This window comes from Coturnix japonica, chromosome 11 (assembly GCF_001577835.2).
Source record: "Coturnix japonica isolate 7356 chromosome 11, Coturnix japonica 2.1, whole genome shotgun sequence".
Taxonomy (NCBI): domain Eukaryota; kingdom Metazoa; phylum Chordata; class Aves; order Galliformes; family Phasianidae; genus Coturnix; species Coturnix japonica.
Window position 1 is genome coordinate 5,549,700 of NC_029526.1, and position 17,414 is coordinate 5,567,113.

At 40.8% G+C, this 17,414-nt stretch overlaps 1 protein-coding gene across 1 annotated transcript; it reads right to left on the bottom strand.

The window, feature by feature from the left end:
• Nucleotides 1-319: 319 nt before the first annotated feature.
• HEATR3 (HEAT repeat containing 3) lies at nt 320-17,211 on the bottom strand. Its single transcript, XM_015873510.2, has 15 exons — nt 17,033-17,211; nt 15,752-15,924; nt 15,543-15,630; nt 14,803-14,915; nt 13,206-13,315; nt 12,574-12,714; nt 11,689-11,969; nt 10,933-11,023; nt 7,744-7,901; nt 6,620-6,702; nt 6,224-6,360; nt 3,206-3,294; nt 2,342-2,485; nt 2,062-2,238; nt 320-1,176 (listed from the first exon to the last, which is right to left on the bottom strand). Exons 1-15 carry the CDS (start codon nt 17,153-17,155, stop codon nt 1,057-1,059), a joined length of 2,028 nt encoding a protein of 675 aa, XP_015728996.1. The 5' UTR covers nt 17,156-17,211; the 3' UTR covers nt 320-1,056.
• Between the last annotated feature and the right edge of the window lie 203 nt (nt 17,212-17,414).

Here is a 17,414-nt window from a genome sequence, read left to right on the forward strand (position 1 = left end):
CAGTTCCTTGTTTAACACCATGGGGAAAATTCTGTCAAAATCCAGATGCTTGTGCTAACAGAAGAGAGGGGGGAGAAAAAGTCCCTTTTCAAAAATCAGCACAACAAAATGCTTTCCTAAAAAAGTAGACAGAAAAAGAAGCGTCTGAGGGTATCCTGTACACAGAAACAGAATCAAAACTTTCGATACATGGGAGTGCACATAAACCTTTCATGAATCAGTGACAGCTTTTAAGAACAGTTTCAGTATTTTACGGCTTAAAAATATCACAAATACCTTAAAAGATTTTCAGTAAATATAAAATTACTCTGGATAATACTTCAGTATAAAAAAATATTTTATTAGGTTTATTGCTTCCCTGAATTCAAATTCATCCAGATGCAGAATTACAAGGGAGAATGTAATCTGGGAGGCTTGATTCTCAGAAATAGCATTCAGATCACAAAGATGGAGCAGCATCCTCTCCAGACTGATTTCTAGAGTAAAAAGCCGTAATACCAAATTTGTCATAAATGTATCTGAAACAGTTTCCTCTGTGACAAACTTCAAGAAGTAACAGGTCCAAGTGCCCACAGCAATCTACACACTTATCATACGCTGTTCTTGGGAAGCTTGCCATAACTGCCTGTGCAAAGCTACAAACAGGTAAGAACAAACAGCAAATACCAACATCCTGTCACTGCTTAATTCCCTTAAAATACCTTGAGCTTCCCTGCCTTGATCTGGCACATAAAAGAATATTCTTTAAATTACTTTGTCATGCAACTGTAGTTTTCTGCCAGGATACATGAGGGTTTCTAACAATGACAGCGGTGCTATTTGCTGGTCTCAGGACTGCAAGAGCACATTATCATCGCTGCTAACATTCAAACCCAAAGTATGCTATACATGTGACTTCCACATTGCATCAACCCAGAAGTATAAAATACTGAACGTTAAAAACCCGAATATTAACATGAAAGCCAAACTGCTTTTCTCAGTACATTTAGAAGTTCAACATGGTTACACTTTTGTAAAACATTTTTTGATACAGAAACCTTAAAGTTCCTCGATGTTTCAAGTGGAGTTTTTGCCCAGTGTCTCCTGGTATGCAATGAATCTTCTCAAATTCATCTTCACATTGTCAAGAACACAGAGCTGATCTGTACTATATTGTCCTTTGCCTTCTTTTCGTATCTGAAAAACCAAAACACACATACTTTCACTAATGGAGATGCTTTTCCTATTAGATCCCTAGAAGCTGGTAATGTTTAGAGGTTCTCTAGCAAGCCATGCTCTACATGCATTTTGTCAACACCAACATGTTAACGTGCGCACATTCACCACCAGCAAATATTTCTGCAAGTCACTTTACTCCAGTACAACATTTCCACTTAAAACTAGGCTCCCACTGGCATCCTGTTTCACTCCTAAATCTAAAACATACATTTACTAACTGCAGCTTTTCAAACTAAAGATCTTACACACCAAACTGACCAAATGACTGCAGCACTGTCAAATATCTGTATGTGCTTACTGATAGGACAATGAAAGTCACTCCTCACACCTCATCCAACTAAGAAATAATGCACTGAAGGCCATTCTCTATTTAAAGTCAAAGCTATACTTAAAATTACAGCATACATTTTTGGCTGTACAGTTCTTGGAAATACAGGATAATTAACTAACAACAGAACAAAAATCCAATGTAAGTTAAAACCAGAATGTGAATGTAAATTCAGAGGGGACTTTTCCTTCCCAACAGAGACATCTGAAGGATTATTTTCACAAGAGTTTCAGAAAAAATAATCATTTGCACACCAATGATGCTGACAGTATTGCATGAATGTTGCAATGCAATTCTGTGCTGCCACCTTAATGGTTCTGTAAACTACAAGGGGAATGCATTTGGTTTCTCTAAAGCAGAATAGCAGGAATTTAATTATTTGCTTTCATTTTTTCCACCCCATCATCTTATAAAGTCATGCATTCCTGCTTAATTATCTCTCCTACCAGCCTAAATCACAAACCTGAACCCACTCAGCAAATTGAGATACCAAGCTGGCTGCATCTGATGCCTACCCTCATTTTGAACACCGGCTGAAATTCTTTCAGTGCTGGAAGCAACTTCATCTGTACTGCTGCTTTTTCTGCTTCTTTACCATCTGCAAACACATCAAAAAGGGCATCCAAGGCTTCCCCTGCTACCACAAGAGAAGACTCCTTCATAGCCACCTCCAGAAGAAATTTTCCAATCATCTAAATATAAGAAAGAAAAATTGATTTTTTTCAAACATAGCATAAGAAAAATTTTAAATGCATCAGAAGTTTCAGGCTTGCTGCACAAAATTGGCTTTTTCACCTTTAGTGTTTCAGCTGTATCTTGTACTTTGGCCAAGACGCTGCCAGAAATCCCAAGGATGCTCACTACGTTCACTCTCACACTGGCATTGCTGCTGTGAATACTTGCTTCGCATAAAGCCAGGAGCTGCTCAGGAGTCATACACTGCTCAGCAAGGGAGAAAAAAAAAAAAAGGAAAAAAAAAAAATATATATATATATATATATATATATATATATTAACATTTCCAGAGAAACTTTTAAATATGAAATTTAAGTAATGCGCTTCTATGCAACACTCAGGGGAATTTGTAATAGAAAAACCAAAAATTCCTGTATTATGAAAAATACATGAATTCTTTAAAGTGTAATCAATAAGAGAACAGTAAAACTTTCCCTTTCAAATTCACAAGGTGTTTCTTTCAGAACTTAACTAAAGCCTTGTGAAGCTGAAGGAAAAAAGTTCTGTGCCAGAAGGGATTTTCACAAATCTACCTATCTCATTAGCTATCCAGCTCGTTACGACTTATAGAAGCTCATATTTCAGTTTAAAGCCAGAAAGGACCAGCAGCCCACCTAGTATTACATCTTGTATAACAAATCACTAGGCTTCGTTTCTATATTTAACTCATGCCCAATGCTGGACATTTAATTAACGTCCAGTAAACATTCTAGAAAGACCAGCTTCAACTGGGTGACATCAGGAAATACAGAATCCATATGTCCAGGTGGTAAGTTAGTAGATAACATACCTGTCACCATAACCACCTCACCCAAGGTTTTTATTGCTATTTTAATTTTTAAACATGTTTCACCTGTTTACATAGAAAAGTATTCCTGTAAGGTCTATGAATCTACCAAAACATTTGAGCTTGATATCTCTTACCTGGGAGATATTCTTTGATGCCATTGTTTGTAAGAGAGCCCTCAGAGCACTGGTTATGGCTTCCAGAAACTCCATGTCTTCAGGAAGTTCTGTTAAAGAATTGCACCCAAAGCCAAAGGTTAAATGAGAAGACAAGGATACAAGAAGCAAAGAAACATTAATTCCTTAATCTTTAACCTTTTCCTTCAGGTACTACCACAAACAGGAAAAAGCTAGATTTTCAGTAACAGATTTTTGTAGGTTGTAACCACAGTGATTTTTTAAATTCAGTAGTAATTCTATCTGGAAATTAGATACATTGTTCTTTAATGGCACTTACTTTCATAGAATCGTTTGTGTTAGAAGGGACCCTTAAAGGCCACGTAGTCCAACTCCCCTGCAATGCACAGAGACAACTACAGCTCCATGAGGTGCTCAGAGCCCCATCCATTCTGACCCCATGTGCCTCCAGAAGTGGAGCATCCACCACTTCCCTGGGCAACCTGTGCCAGTGCTTCACTGCTCCTTTCGTAAAAACATTTTTCTTGTATCCAATCTAAAACTTGTGCAGAGCAGAGGGGCAGGATCCCCTCCCTTGCCTGCTGGCCACGCTTCTTTTGATGCAGCGCACGTTGGCTTTCTGGCCTGTGAGGGAACATTGCTGGCTCATGTACAGCTTCACATCCACCCAAGTCTTTTTCTGCAGGGCTGTGCCCCACCTTTACACCCTCCAGCCTGTACTGACAGCAGGGGTTGCCATGACTCAGGTACAAGACCTTGCACTTGGATTTGTTGAAGCTCACAGGGTTCAGCTGGGCACACTGTTCAAGCCTGTCCAGGTTCCTCTGATGGCATCTTGCCCCTCGGGCAGGTCAGCTGTACCACACAGCCTGGTGTCATCCACACACTTACTAAGGGTGCAAAAGTGTGATTCAGGACATCCTGGTTAAAACACTTGCTAAGACTGTTCTGACACCAGTCAGAACAGAACTTGGAAACTGTGTGTCGCATGTGGCCATATTAGAGGAACTGAGAAAATTACAGAAGCTGACTGAGGTCTTTAACTCCTTTCTTCTAAACAGGCTCAGACTCAGAACACTGGGCTCTTTCCCACTCATCTAAAGAGCTCGCTTTCCAGTGGTTTATAACCTTTCAGAAAAGAACTAATCCAACAGTGTATTATTCCTGTTTAACTACCAATTCACCAGTAGGAGCCATCACCTTCAGTGCACATCCTGTCTTCTTCAAAGCCTTTTATTTTTTCTTTAAGGTGTTGCAATTTTCTGGACTATTCCAGACACAGAACCTGTCGCTAACTTAACACACACCTCCACCTTTCCCACCTAAGCAACTCGATCTTTATTTCCTTTTTTCAACCTGTAAGCCACAAAATTCCTTCTAAACACTTGGTGACTTATCAGCTCTAACAGTTTCCATTAGACAACATTTAATCACTAAAAAAATGTTTAAACTAATTGCAGACCCTCTGTCTTCAGCTTGTCATTTCTCCAGTTTCACCCAAGAACTTCTTGACTATTCCAAAGTATAAGTTGAAATCTTGCTTATGTTTTCACATTTATTTTCATTTCCTGCATTTGTTTTTTTTCAAGCACTGTAACCATATCACATGCTTTAAACATGACATTTTAAAATGTTTTATATGACATTTAATGAAAAAAAAAAGTGTGTTTTGCAGACAGATGCATCCTCAAGCAACAATGCAGAGTCATACTACACAACAAATAAGGGCTGCATACACCATATTTGTGGTTACAAATGAAGTCACTTGAAGAAAGGGAGGAAAACTGATCCTCTCAAGCTTTCAAATGACAAGGAATGACAAAGCTGTGCACACGCGAGACTTCAACAGATCCATCTTAAGAAATACATTTTCTGTCAGTTTGGAGAATTGGCAGGTTCCTCCAGTCTCTAAGAACATCTCTGATTTATTGATGAGCCATATCACTGACCTTAAAACAAACACATTAGTAGAACAGTTTGAATGAAGCAGTTTATCAGGGAACCAGATCACCGAGTTGGAACCAGCTGTTTTTTAAAAGTCGTGGTTCAGCTTCTCTACTACTAGTAACAGAGATCATACAATAAATGGTCCAGCAGTACTATTTGAATGACTGTGATCTGATCTAAGGGATTGCAAGAGGTAGCTGGAAATGCTAACTGCCACATACCTACACTAGGCCATCCATTATGGATACTAGCAGACCTACAGGGAAACCATCACAGTATCTCTATGAAATAATGTGTTTGGAGGAATTACGCTGGATGCACGATAGTGTTCACCAGGATATATCTGATATTCGAAACCAGCATCATTTCTAGAAAAATTAAATTATCCAATTTATTGACTTCTCCCTTCAAACTGAACCACCATCATAACACGAAGTAGTTATCTTAAGCAGTTAAGACTTTGCATGCTTCCTTACTATACAAATGTTTTCAATAAAGCTGTGCAATCACATGCATAATGCATGTCCTGGAGACAAGGAGGCTGCCATCTTTCCTCCTGCAATATACATATGCATTCTGCAGACCTTTGCAACAACCACTTTTACCATTATTTCAAAAAATTCCTAGAAAAAATGATGCGACAGTCTGTCCTGGATACTCTCTTTGGTTTTTTTTCCCCCTTTACATGAGTATTTACACATTTAAAGAGAATAGGTCCCATCTTCTTCATGACACAGCTGATTGATGAACAGCTGCTATTATCGCTAATATATTCAAGCAAACAGTTTTGGTCTCACAGCAAGGCAGGATTCATCTGCTAACTTAGCAACTTTCTTCTTGCACACAAAGACATAATACAGTCTTGCAATAGAAGCATAATTGCTCAAGATTCAATTTGAGTAAACACACTACACTGCTGCACACTGTTCTGTCAGCATGTTTCTGACTCTCAGAATCCTTATTTGAAAGACTAATAGAATACAAGTATTAATAAAATGACAATAAAACCTAACATGTGTAGTAGCTACCTTAGACCTATATGATGGGCCAGCAAGCCTCTGAACACCTTACCTTTCTTAGAAAAGATCAGTTGTGAGAGATGATGTGCAAGTGACTGAAGCGCTGAGGCTCCTCCAAGGCAATCCACATCTGACACCAACAAAATGCTATGAAGACATGTTAAAGCTCTACACTGCACTGTGTTCAGTCTGAAACGAAAACAAAAGATGCACTTAGCAGACCTTTGTAAATAAATGCAGAAATACAGAGAAGGATCTTGAGTTAAGTAAGGGTGTGATCTGGTGTGTGGTTTACCCAAAGACTTGCATCCCTTCATTGAAAAATGAAGCATCAAGATCTGCCATTTTCCAGATCTTAAAAGTAACCCAAAGATGACCAGTCCCTCTAACAGCTCTAAAACAACTGAGTATGTATGAAAAATAGTAAGAGAGACAATGAAATTCCTACTTTTTAATTAACGGCTTCCAAGACGGATTGTGCATACAGATGTCTAGAGCAACACTGTTCGGAAAAGCAGTTTTTTCAAGAATCTGGGGAGGCAAAAAAGAAAGGTTTAGCAAGAAGGCTTTTGTTTTTCTTCTCTAAAGCATGGGGATGGGAAGACCGAATTTTTAGCTTAATGTCAAACAGATACCTCGAGTAAATGTATTTCATACTTGACTGTCCTCAAAACAAAGTCTTACATGCTAAAATTGTCAGAATCTTCCTCAATCACTCAAAAGTGAAGCAGTCAAACACAGGTTTAGCGCAGTGTTTTTTAAGTGAGTAACTGTGCTGTGCATCAGGTGATTTCCTTCATCTCTACTATTCTTCCTCATTTTTGTTTTTTCTAAATCTTTCTTCTCACAGACTCCATTACAGAATTTTCAGATAGTTACAAATCTAAAAGACCTTAACATGAAGCTTAGACTGCCTGTTATTGAGTACAAAAAGCCCTGAATGTTTTCACCTCAAGTGAATGCTGAATCACCCTAATAACTGGGTTGAGATAGGGAATTTTATCTTTACAACCCCAATTAGCAATGACCAAAATGATTCTGCAACAAGAACAACTTAATTCTTGTCAGTGTCAGATATTGTACTTCAGACACCATGTATTAAGCAGGGTAAAAGAGGAACGTGCTTTTTTTCAGTGCTGACTACTGTAATTCACACAGATTACTTCCAGTTCCCTCAACTAACACGGTCAATTGGCAGCCAAGCTTCTAATCAAGGTTCCCTCTCTTGTTGCAGGTCATCCCTTTCAGAACCAAATCAGGAAATAACCTTTGTACTTTGAAAAAGCCACATTAATTATAGCAAAACAAAATAACCAAAAAACAAACAAGAAACAACAAAGCACAAGGTTTCTGAAACATAAGAATCTTCTATTCCAACTTATGTTATTTATACAAAGACAACCCATGAGATGTTGCTACATCTCTAGGAGAAAACAAAAACCAAAACAAAAGCTAAGCTGTTTTTATTTAAAGTTCATCATCTCCAGATGGACTGATTTGTTTGCCTAAGATAGGATACGAATCGGACATAAATGAGAGAACGTAGCACATGTTGGAAACAAAAGAAAATACCTTCTTTGGAATGAGGTTGTTCAGAAATGCTGAGTGAACCTCAGCAGAGAGGCACAGGGGTGACATCAGCAGCCCACTGCCCTCACTGTATGAGTTTTCCATAAACAGGTCACTCTCGTCACTGCTGGAGAGCTCTTCCCACTCATCATCAGAGGGATCTGAAAACAAGAAAAAATCGTAAATGTGACCCCACTATTGAATTATACCTGGCCCCAGCTCTTGGTTTAAGTCTTAAGTTCCATTGCCCTAATGAAATCCATATAACCCAAGATCCATTAAGCCACAGTTTACAAAGTGGTACCACTTTTGTTTAAACTGTCTCATTAAAAAAATACTTATTTTATATTAACTTGTGGAACATGTACGTGGAACGTGTACTTGTGGAACATGAAAAAGATTCTCCAAGTGCAGACACCTCATCATCTAGCATTAACTATGCTTTATTTAAAGATACCAGATAAGGCATAAAAGAAGCATTTCTTGAGAAAGATTAAACATTTACTAAGATTTTACCTTGGACAACACCCATTTGCTTTTTGAGATAGATTCAAGCATGCAAACACATTCATTTAACCTATTTAATACCTCTGACCAGCTTAAGGCAACTGTTTTGTCTAACAATGCTGAAGTCCCAGAGATACCTCTTCTAACTGGGCACTAATGGGGTAGGATGAAGGTGCTGCTGTTTTCACAGAAAGCTGGTGAAAAGGAAATCATGACAACAAAGCCAGACAAAGCAATTTAAGTTACTTCTGTCAGATCTTTCAGGCAATATATTTTAAGTAAATTAGAAGTATAAGTATGTAAGTTAAACTAGGTTGATACTTTCTGTAAGGACAGCTGTGGGGAGAGGTGTTGAAGTAAGGATACCAATGGGCTACAGCTACAGCAAAGTAATAACGTGTCCTTTCCTAAAAGTTGCCTTGGCCTGACGAGCGTAAGTCCATCAGCTACATTTAAACTGATATTTCTACATCCACAGGATTTACACTAAGCTGTCTGATGTTTCAGATCTAGTTACGTTCTAACTGGTGCACAACTGGTGTTTACACAACTTCTAAGTCTACAAGTAGCAATAATTCTCCTCACTGACAGATGAAATTTTTACCTCTGTTAAAAGGTCAAGTTATTTAACTGATGTGACAAAATTATACATATTAGTATCCACCTCCATGTAATTTTGTCTGACTAAAGATTCATGTGTCATCTAGTTCCTATAGAGACTACCGTGATAGCCATGCACTTCTGTGGCAAAAGGTAAAGTCATTCACTTAAAATACATTCATTTACTCTCTTATTGTATCATAATTATTCCACCTGCACTGTAAACCTGCATTCAATAACTTCTAATAATTTACTTAAAAGGTGATGACTACCGTCTACGTGATGCAAAGTAATTTGTTTGGCCATGACCACCCAATCACATGGTCAAATTCTTTTGCTTACAGTAACACACCCAATTAATTCTATCCCTACAATGCACTGGTGTTACTATCTTCTGCATGAGGCAACATGCCACCTTTCATGTTCTACCAACCAAAGCCCTGCCCCACTGCAAGAACAAACATGCAAACAAAGCTGACACCTCCCTTTCAGTATGTTTCTTGCAGATGGAAGCTTTTTTATTTTTATTTTCTTTAGAAGCAGCATCTTCAAGCAAAGAAAGAAAAAACCTCTGAAAATTAAATGACCACTGTACTAGCAGGCCTAGAAATTCAGCAACTAAGACAACAGCAGCAGTATCACAGCTCAGAAAGCAGAAAATGGATCAGCCCACAACTAAGATCAGGTTTCTTGCAATGTTCCTGGAAATCCAGGAGCATTTCTGATGGCAATCCTATCCTAACAAGGGCTCACAAACTGAACTACAAATTGGACAACAATGCTGATTCCTGACTCCTTCCTCCACGCCTGCTGAGGATGAGAGTACTGCTTCTCCTCCCAGATCCCAGCCAGTAGTCAGCTAAAAAACACCTATTTGCCAGCCTGCTTATTTCCCTTAGTCGTGTGGCAAACTGAGTGTTTTCATCAAGTCAGCATAATGGCAAAAGCTATTTTAGTCATCAAATAACTTGAAAATTAAATCAACAGCTGCCTCTGGATTCCTCTTAATTTCTACTGACTACAATTTTGTCTGCCCATGAATGGGTGAAGTACTGCAGTGAAATACAACACCATCAATCTGATGTTACACTGAGAGAATGGTAGAATATGCAGTTTACCCACAAGAGATTTTCCAATTAAAGAGGGAAGCTCATGAATTACAGCTCATTAGATGAGAAATGCAGTTATGAGAAAAGCTTCACATATTAGGTGCAGAATTTCCTTCTGCCATAAGAGAAAAAAAAAATCACCAACAGGAATACCTGGGTATCGCTGAGGATTTTATTGGGATGTGAAAAGATTTACCTCCAAAGTTATCTCCTATATGATTACTTTTGCATCTGCCTCTCAAATTGCATTAGTGACTAAAATGCAGTTGTTTTTTTTTTTGTTTTTAAACAGAATTTGTGAATCACTTGTTTATCTCGCTGTGGATTTGGAGAAAAGCCATCAATGCATTCAATGCAATAATTATCAGAGTTCAAAGCAGATACCCTATATATTTTTCCTACTCCCCCTCCACCATTTTTCTTAAAAAGAAAAAAAGCTCATCAAGGCACAACTCTCAACAGCCCACATCTGCTCTGCTGCTGCTTGAGTTTCACGCAAAAGCCATCTCTACTTCTTTTGCAACACAAGCAGCACCTAAATGTAAGCTGTGTAGCAATTCAGTCAAAACTTCAATAATTTTCTCCTTAAAAAAACAAACAAAAAACAGATTCCCCATCCCTGTACCAGGATTCACTTCAATACTGTATCAGATTAACACTCAAACTGAACTCTCACTGAACATAGAATTTGTTGCCAGAGTGATTTAGGAACAAAGCCTTCCCCTTTAAATCACACAGTATTTGCAGCAATATGCAAAAATGTGTAAGCAGTATAAGTTATTTAAATGAGAAAAATACTTAAGTAAGTAATAGAATTAATGACTGTGATTCTCAAAGTGAGGGCATCAGGCAGGAAGGACAATTCCATGCAAGTTACCTGTAAAGGCTCAGATCACCAAATGGAAAACTAAACACAACTTATTCCAGAAGAAAAGCCACACCACCACTTGCAATGGAGGGAGAAATTCCTACCAACCTTCACTGCAGCACATATTAACAATGATTTCCAGAGCTGTCTGCTGAGCCATCAGTAAGGCTGTCACTTCTTTCAGTTCCCATTTATCAGACTAAAGGAAAAAAGGTGCAAAATTTAATTTTGGAAAACAACATTTCAGTGCAGTTTAACGCATCTGGACTGTCAGTGAAAAATACAACCCAGCCATTCCTCTTCTCAACCCTCACATCAAGATCCATCTATGTATCATCATTCTGACAGATTGTTCAGATGACCACCTCTACTAGGGGGATCAAATTTTACTTTTAAAAATGTCATCTGAACTCAAGTTGTAACAGAAAAGATTACTAAGGTGTTACCTAAAGTCCAGCAGAAACAGTTATTTCTACTTTTTCACACACAGAACAGTGAATGCATTTGTTATATCTCTGCAATCTGTACTTGCAACTGAATACTTACAGCCATCAAACATCACACTCACCTTAGGCAGGGCTCAAGACTTCCTGCACTAGCTAGAGGTAAAAGAGTCAGATAAGCCTACACTTCCCACTAGCCGACAAAATGGAAATGTGCTTTCCTTATGTGTTGCTCAACTTGACCACATTTGAACAACTTGTGCTGAAATTCTCCATGCTCAGCTCTGAAGTTTTAGCTAAAACAGACAAGCCGTTTGGGAGTTGAGATTAGTGAGTGTAGCAGTTGGTTACTCCGGCAAACACAAGACAACAACAGCCAGTCAAACGCACAAAGCTCCCAGAGCCAGCCAGCCACACTTACTGGAAGCAGGTCTGACAAGTCCTGTTCTCCACTGCCTTTTCCTTTAGATACTTCTTCCATGCCATCATCTTCACTTATAGCACAGTTGTCTGTAACATCAATCAAGTTTTCCTCGGTTTCTGCTTCTGCAGATTTTAATCTGTTTTTTTCAGCTTCATTCATACGAATAACTGTTTCACCAGCATCTATTGCTAATGATTCTGAGAAAATCTTCAGGATTGCATTAACCATGTTTCCCAGGCTGCCTGGTGGAATGGTTTCCTTGATATTCCAGATGGTGCCTATATATGAAATAGTTGAAACATAAAAATGCATTAAGATATCAAATCAAAGGAGTCATCTTGGCATTTTAACTTTAGGAAAAAACAAAACAAAACAAAAAAAAAACCCAACATTAAAATCCACAAGATAATCATTTTCTGAGGATTCTCAAAATTAAACTCATTTATTGCACTCCAGTACTAAAAGTCATCATAATTGAGGTAGAGAGGGGAGCACGAGGCAGAAAATCTGAGGTAAAAAAAAGCACCTGGTAAGATCAGAACAATTCCCATACTACTTGTTACTGACTCATTTGACTTGTGAAAACCAAATGAATATTTAAAATGGATGACGACCAACGCATTGAGAATCAAGCATTTGAGAAGATTCTTTACAGACGTTCGGGTCTGCATTTCACTTCAGAACTCTGCAAAGCACAATCCTAAGAAGAAATAGCTTCATGAATCAACTGTGCAAGCACTGCTTACAGCTACTGTCAGGACAACACAACTAGATGTGAAAGTGAGAAGAAGAAGATGAGAAGAGGAAGCCTCCCAGCTCTCCTGCCCTCCTTTATCTCTTGTGCCACCCAAAACAACAGAAGGAATGCCCCAGACACTCTACCTGCTATCAGTGTTCTCAAAAGGATGTGCTTCATTGTGCTCTCTGGACACAACATCACTGTTTCCAGTACTTGCTGCACAGAGGCACTGAATGAAGGAAGGAGATCTGGATTATCTTCCGTCACTGCCTGTAAGCAATTTGCTGCAGCAAAGGAAAAAAACAATAATTAATTAACAAAGCCAATAGTAGATTTCAGTCTCCTAACAAGAAAGCACTGTACTCCCAAATGTTGGAATAATTAAATGTGGGGGAAAAAACATGCGATGCAGCTTCATACTGTAGCAGCATGACACCACCCTTCACAGTTTGTGGGTGAGGTTAACAGACAAACTTCAGCAAACACACTGCAGGTAGGGCAGTGAGGCCAGTGCTGCGCTGGGCTTGGGACTTGTATCAATTTCAGCTACATTAAATTCAATTTCTGCACTATATAATGATCCACCAAGGCTCCATTCCCCTTGTGGATTTCTGAACACTGTATATGGAAAGGAATTCAAAGTCTTGTATTCAGTGTGCAGTTTAAGTAACACTAAGGCAGGTGCATTATGCAGTGGGTTTGATATCAGTGTGACATTGAGAAAGTAAAGAAAAAAAAAAATCTTTAGATCCCATCTCCTCTTTTCACAACTTACCTACTGAAATAGCCAGATCCACATTCGTGGAATATTTCTTAATGTAATGTAGCACAGCCTCCAGACACCCTTCTTTATTGAATATGTAGACTGCTGTACTGTTGCATTCACTAATGCATAAAAAAAAAAAACAACATGATGAATAAAACACTTTACCCAGGGGAGGAAAAAAAAAAGCAAAAAGTTATTGTAACAAAATGTTAAGCAACACATACTTGGTATTTCTCACATTTATAGTTTTAAGGCCTACTTAAGAATGACTTATTAGCCAAAGAGCCTATCACAGTTATGGTCAACCCTACAAAACATAGAAAAAGGGGCTGGGATACCCTGGATACCTCCAAAGAAAGCTGCCCTGCATCAGCAACTTCCTCTCACACATTATTCAGGAGTTTATCTGTGAGCAGGGCCAGTCTGAGCACAGCAGGCAGCACACAGCCATGGGCCTTCCGCCAGCCCACGTGGATGACTTCACCCCCACATCCCGACAGAGGCTGGGCCTCTCCTATCACCGCAGTCATTTACTCTGCAAAATGACCGCTGCCTGACATCCAGACATGTATATCAAACCAATGCTAAATGTGTTGTTTCTTTCTGTTATCAACTGTGGAACGCACACCTCTTCAAGTACTCACAGCTACTTCAATTTTTCAACTAAAATATTAATACAAAACAAATTCCAACTAAAAAAAGGCACAGGACGGACTGCAGTTCGTCTTCCAAAGCACTGGTGTCTACAAAAGCTATCATTAAAAGAAAGAACACCAAAAATTGGCCATGTGCTCCATGCACGGTGCTGAGCAAGTAGTTTCTTCACTGCTCTAGATTTCAACCCCTTAAAAAAACACTTTACAGATAAGGCTTCAAGTCAGCAGCCAATGAGACAGACAGGGAACTCCTCTGCGATACTGTATTGTGCAAAACTCTGTATGGACCAGAAATGTGCAGCTGTTACAAAATGAAGTGAAAACAAAATTCGAGAAGAATTTTCAGAAGACTTTGCATCATTTAGATATGCATTTACTCTCCTTTTATTTAGTGGTTCCAGTGCCGATTACTAAGGTACTCATTCTTTTCTCACATAATTGTGCAGATCTGATCTATTAGTGCTTCAATCACCACAGGGCAGTTTGTTCCAACACTTAATATTAACTTTTGCGAAGACCTGCAGAGGGAGTAAGCTATAAGAAAAGCAAACCAAAGCTCAAACATCAGCCCCCTCTATTACAGCAGGGACTGACAAGGCTGCATGCATCACCACCCAGCCCAAATGGCACAAGTGTATCCAAAGAGCCTATGACAGAACACATTCAGGAAACAGCACCCCAGCTTAGGGTGATCAATGGAAAGAAACTAACGACCACCTTCATGTATTTTTAAATCCTTCACTTACAAGCTGATTTTCTACTGTGGATTACTTTTGTATTTCAGATGTGGACCCGCCATACAACTAAGCAGGAGCTACAGGCAGAAATCTGGTGGGCAACCGAATACAGCTGTGTCATACATCTGCTTCCTTTCTGCCTCAGCCACCGTGCTCTTTCAGCAGCAATTTCATTTAGCTTTTCTAAGAGGCCAGTGCTAATGCAGAACTCACCACACATTCCACAGCAAGTTGATGGCCTCGTTGGCTATATCTTCAATGTAATTTTTGCTCATCTCTTTGCGTTTCTTCGGGGAGAGCTGGTTCACATCCAGCCCACTGCTACACTACAACCAAATAAGAGAAACAAAGTTGGAAAGCAAGCTGAGAGAAAAGCCGAGACTTGAAATGTTCAAAGCAGAGGGAATTGAGAAATCTCTCATCAAGTGTTTAATATCAGAAAACCTGGCTAATTTTCTGTTCTCTGTGAACACTGGGTCACAGCAGGATTGAATGATGGATTTGTTTCCTCCTGTAGAAACAGACTCCTACAGTACTACCTTTGTATTCAGACTTCAGAAACACTTTTTTTCTAACAAAGAAATACTTAACAATTTTAGAAACTGAAAAGCCATTTCTTGCTATTAGAGCTTGTATGCAATTTTCAGCAGTTCTAATCACAAAGACTTGTTCAGCTAGATTTACATATATCAAGAGCTGTAGTAGTGCAGGTTTACTAACAAATCCTAACGATGAAAAAACAACGTATTCTGTATCACACGAGTGATACTCAAAATGTACAGTAATGAACACACCTAAAAACAAGGAGAGACTATTAGATCTACTGAAAGACTCTTTTAAAAACTTCTTGCAAATATCTATCTTGAAAATGCTACCAAAAAATGGAACTACTTTGGAAAGAAAGATAGGTAAAAGGTTAGATCGGTTTAAAAACAGACTAAGAATAAACACACCTCTTTGAGAAGTGCCACAAGGGGCGTCATGATGTCCTGGGTCACCATGTCATCACAAACTTCAAATCCTCCACAAGCACTCAGATTTCTAGGAAAAAAATACATTTGTTTGGATCAGATAAGAGACTTTCTAGAAATGTTTAATATTAATATTTCCTGACCACGTCAGGAATCCCTCACCATAGCACTGAACACTGAGCAGAGCTTACCGGAGGGCACCTGCCGCTGTCTCACGCACAGCCAGGCTGCGGTCCAGCAGCATGGGACCCAGGCAGCGGACAACATCTCTCTGCAGGAAGGCTGGGATGACGTGCTGCTGCTGCAGCAGCCGCGAGATGCTGGCACAGGCGTACTCCCTCACCTCGGCGCTGGGGTGCTGCAGCTGTGGAGACACAGAGTCAAGGGAGTGGGCATACAGCTGGTATGTATAGTGCAGATGTGGCCTTTTGGCTGCAGATCACAGCCTCTGTGGAGAATCAAGTGCACTCAGTATAAATCTCTGCCTGAGTTATGAGGTTATACCTATGAGCAGACAAACCCTATTTCAGGTGTGTAATGGGAGGGCAGCAGCACAGTCACGGACCTGATGCCAGCTGGCACCAGTGGGACCTCTGACCTACTGGTGTTAAAAGCACACACAGAAGTGGGGGGAAAACATTGCCTGGAACAATGTCATAAAAAATGACATCAAGAAAAAAAGCTGCAGAAGCCAAAGCAACACAAGTGCATTAGGCCAGAAACATCTGCCTTGGGATAACAGGAGCAGCCTTACTCTGTGCCCACAGCCCAGCTGCTGGGTGGGTGTCAGGGCTGCACTCCATAGGAACAACAGAGCGGCTGCAAGGGGAACAGGGATGGCTGAGATGTAACAGAGAATACAACACCTGCCAAACAACAGCATGGAAGAGCAGAGAATTCCCACACCAAAACTGATGGGCTCTCTCAGCTTTTTCATCCTGGCATGGGCGTATCTGTGCACTTTATCTTTAAATAGTGGATAAGTCAGTCTAGAAAAATAATCAAGCAGCACTTTGCTCAATTGGTGACTTGGGTGAAGTGAACAAAGGGACTTATTTACCTAAAGGAAAGCAGGCTTTAACTTCCAATATTAAAGCAACCCATACAAGTAGGTTCCAACTACACTTTCCATCTGCAACGCTTAAACCCAGAACTAGTGAGTGTGGTACGATGGGCTGCCACCAGCCCTTCCAGCACCGTGTCTCACTGCACGTAACACTGCCGGGCAGGCAGGCAGGCAGCAGGGCAGGGCGCAGGGCACCGGCCGGGCAGGGCCGTGCCACCTTCCCAGGCCGCGAGCGGGCGGCTGCGGAGAGCGGCTCAACCCCGGCCCCTCGGCCGGCTGACAGCGTGCAGCACCGAGCCCTCGCCTCCCTTCCTTCCCCCTACCCACCATCCCCCCGCTCCACAAACCCGAGCGCGGCCTCCCCGGCTCCTTCGGACCGGGCCCGCCCCCCCGCTCTCCCCCGCACCTTCTGCAGCAGTTCCGCCGCCGGCTCCTCCTCGGGGCCGTCCTCCTCCTCCTCACATCGCGGCTCGGGGCCGGTCGGAGAGAAGGGGACCCTCCGGAACCGCCGCACTCTGCTCTTCCCCATGGCTCCGCGGCTCCGCGCCGCTCGGCGCCGGCGCACCCACGTGTGAGACGCGGCGCAGGCGCAGCGCCGACCCGGGAGCCGCCTCCGATGGGGCCCCGCGTCCTGCGGAGCTGTCGGGTTCGGAGCCCGGAACGCATCGATTGCAGACTGAAAACGATCCCCCCAGCAGCACCCGCACCACGGGCTGTTACAGACGGCAGCTGTAACTTGGGCTGCTCCCTGTGCTCAGGAGACCTGCGACTGCGCGGTACAAAGGAGA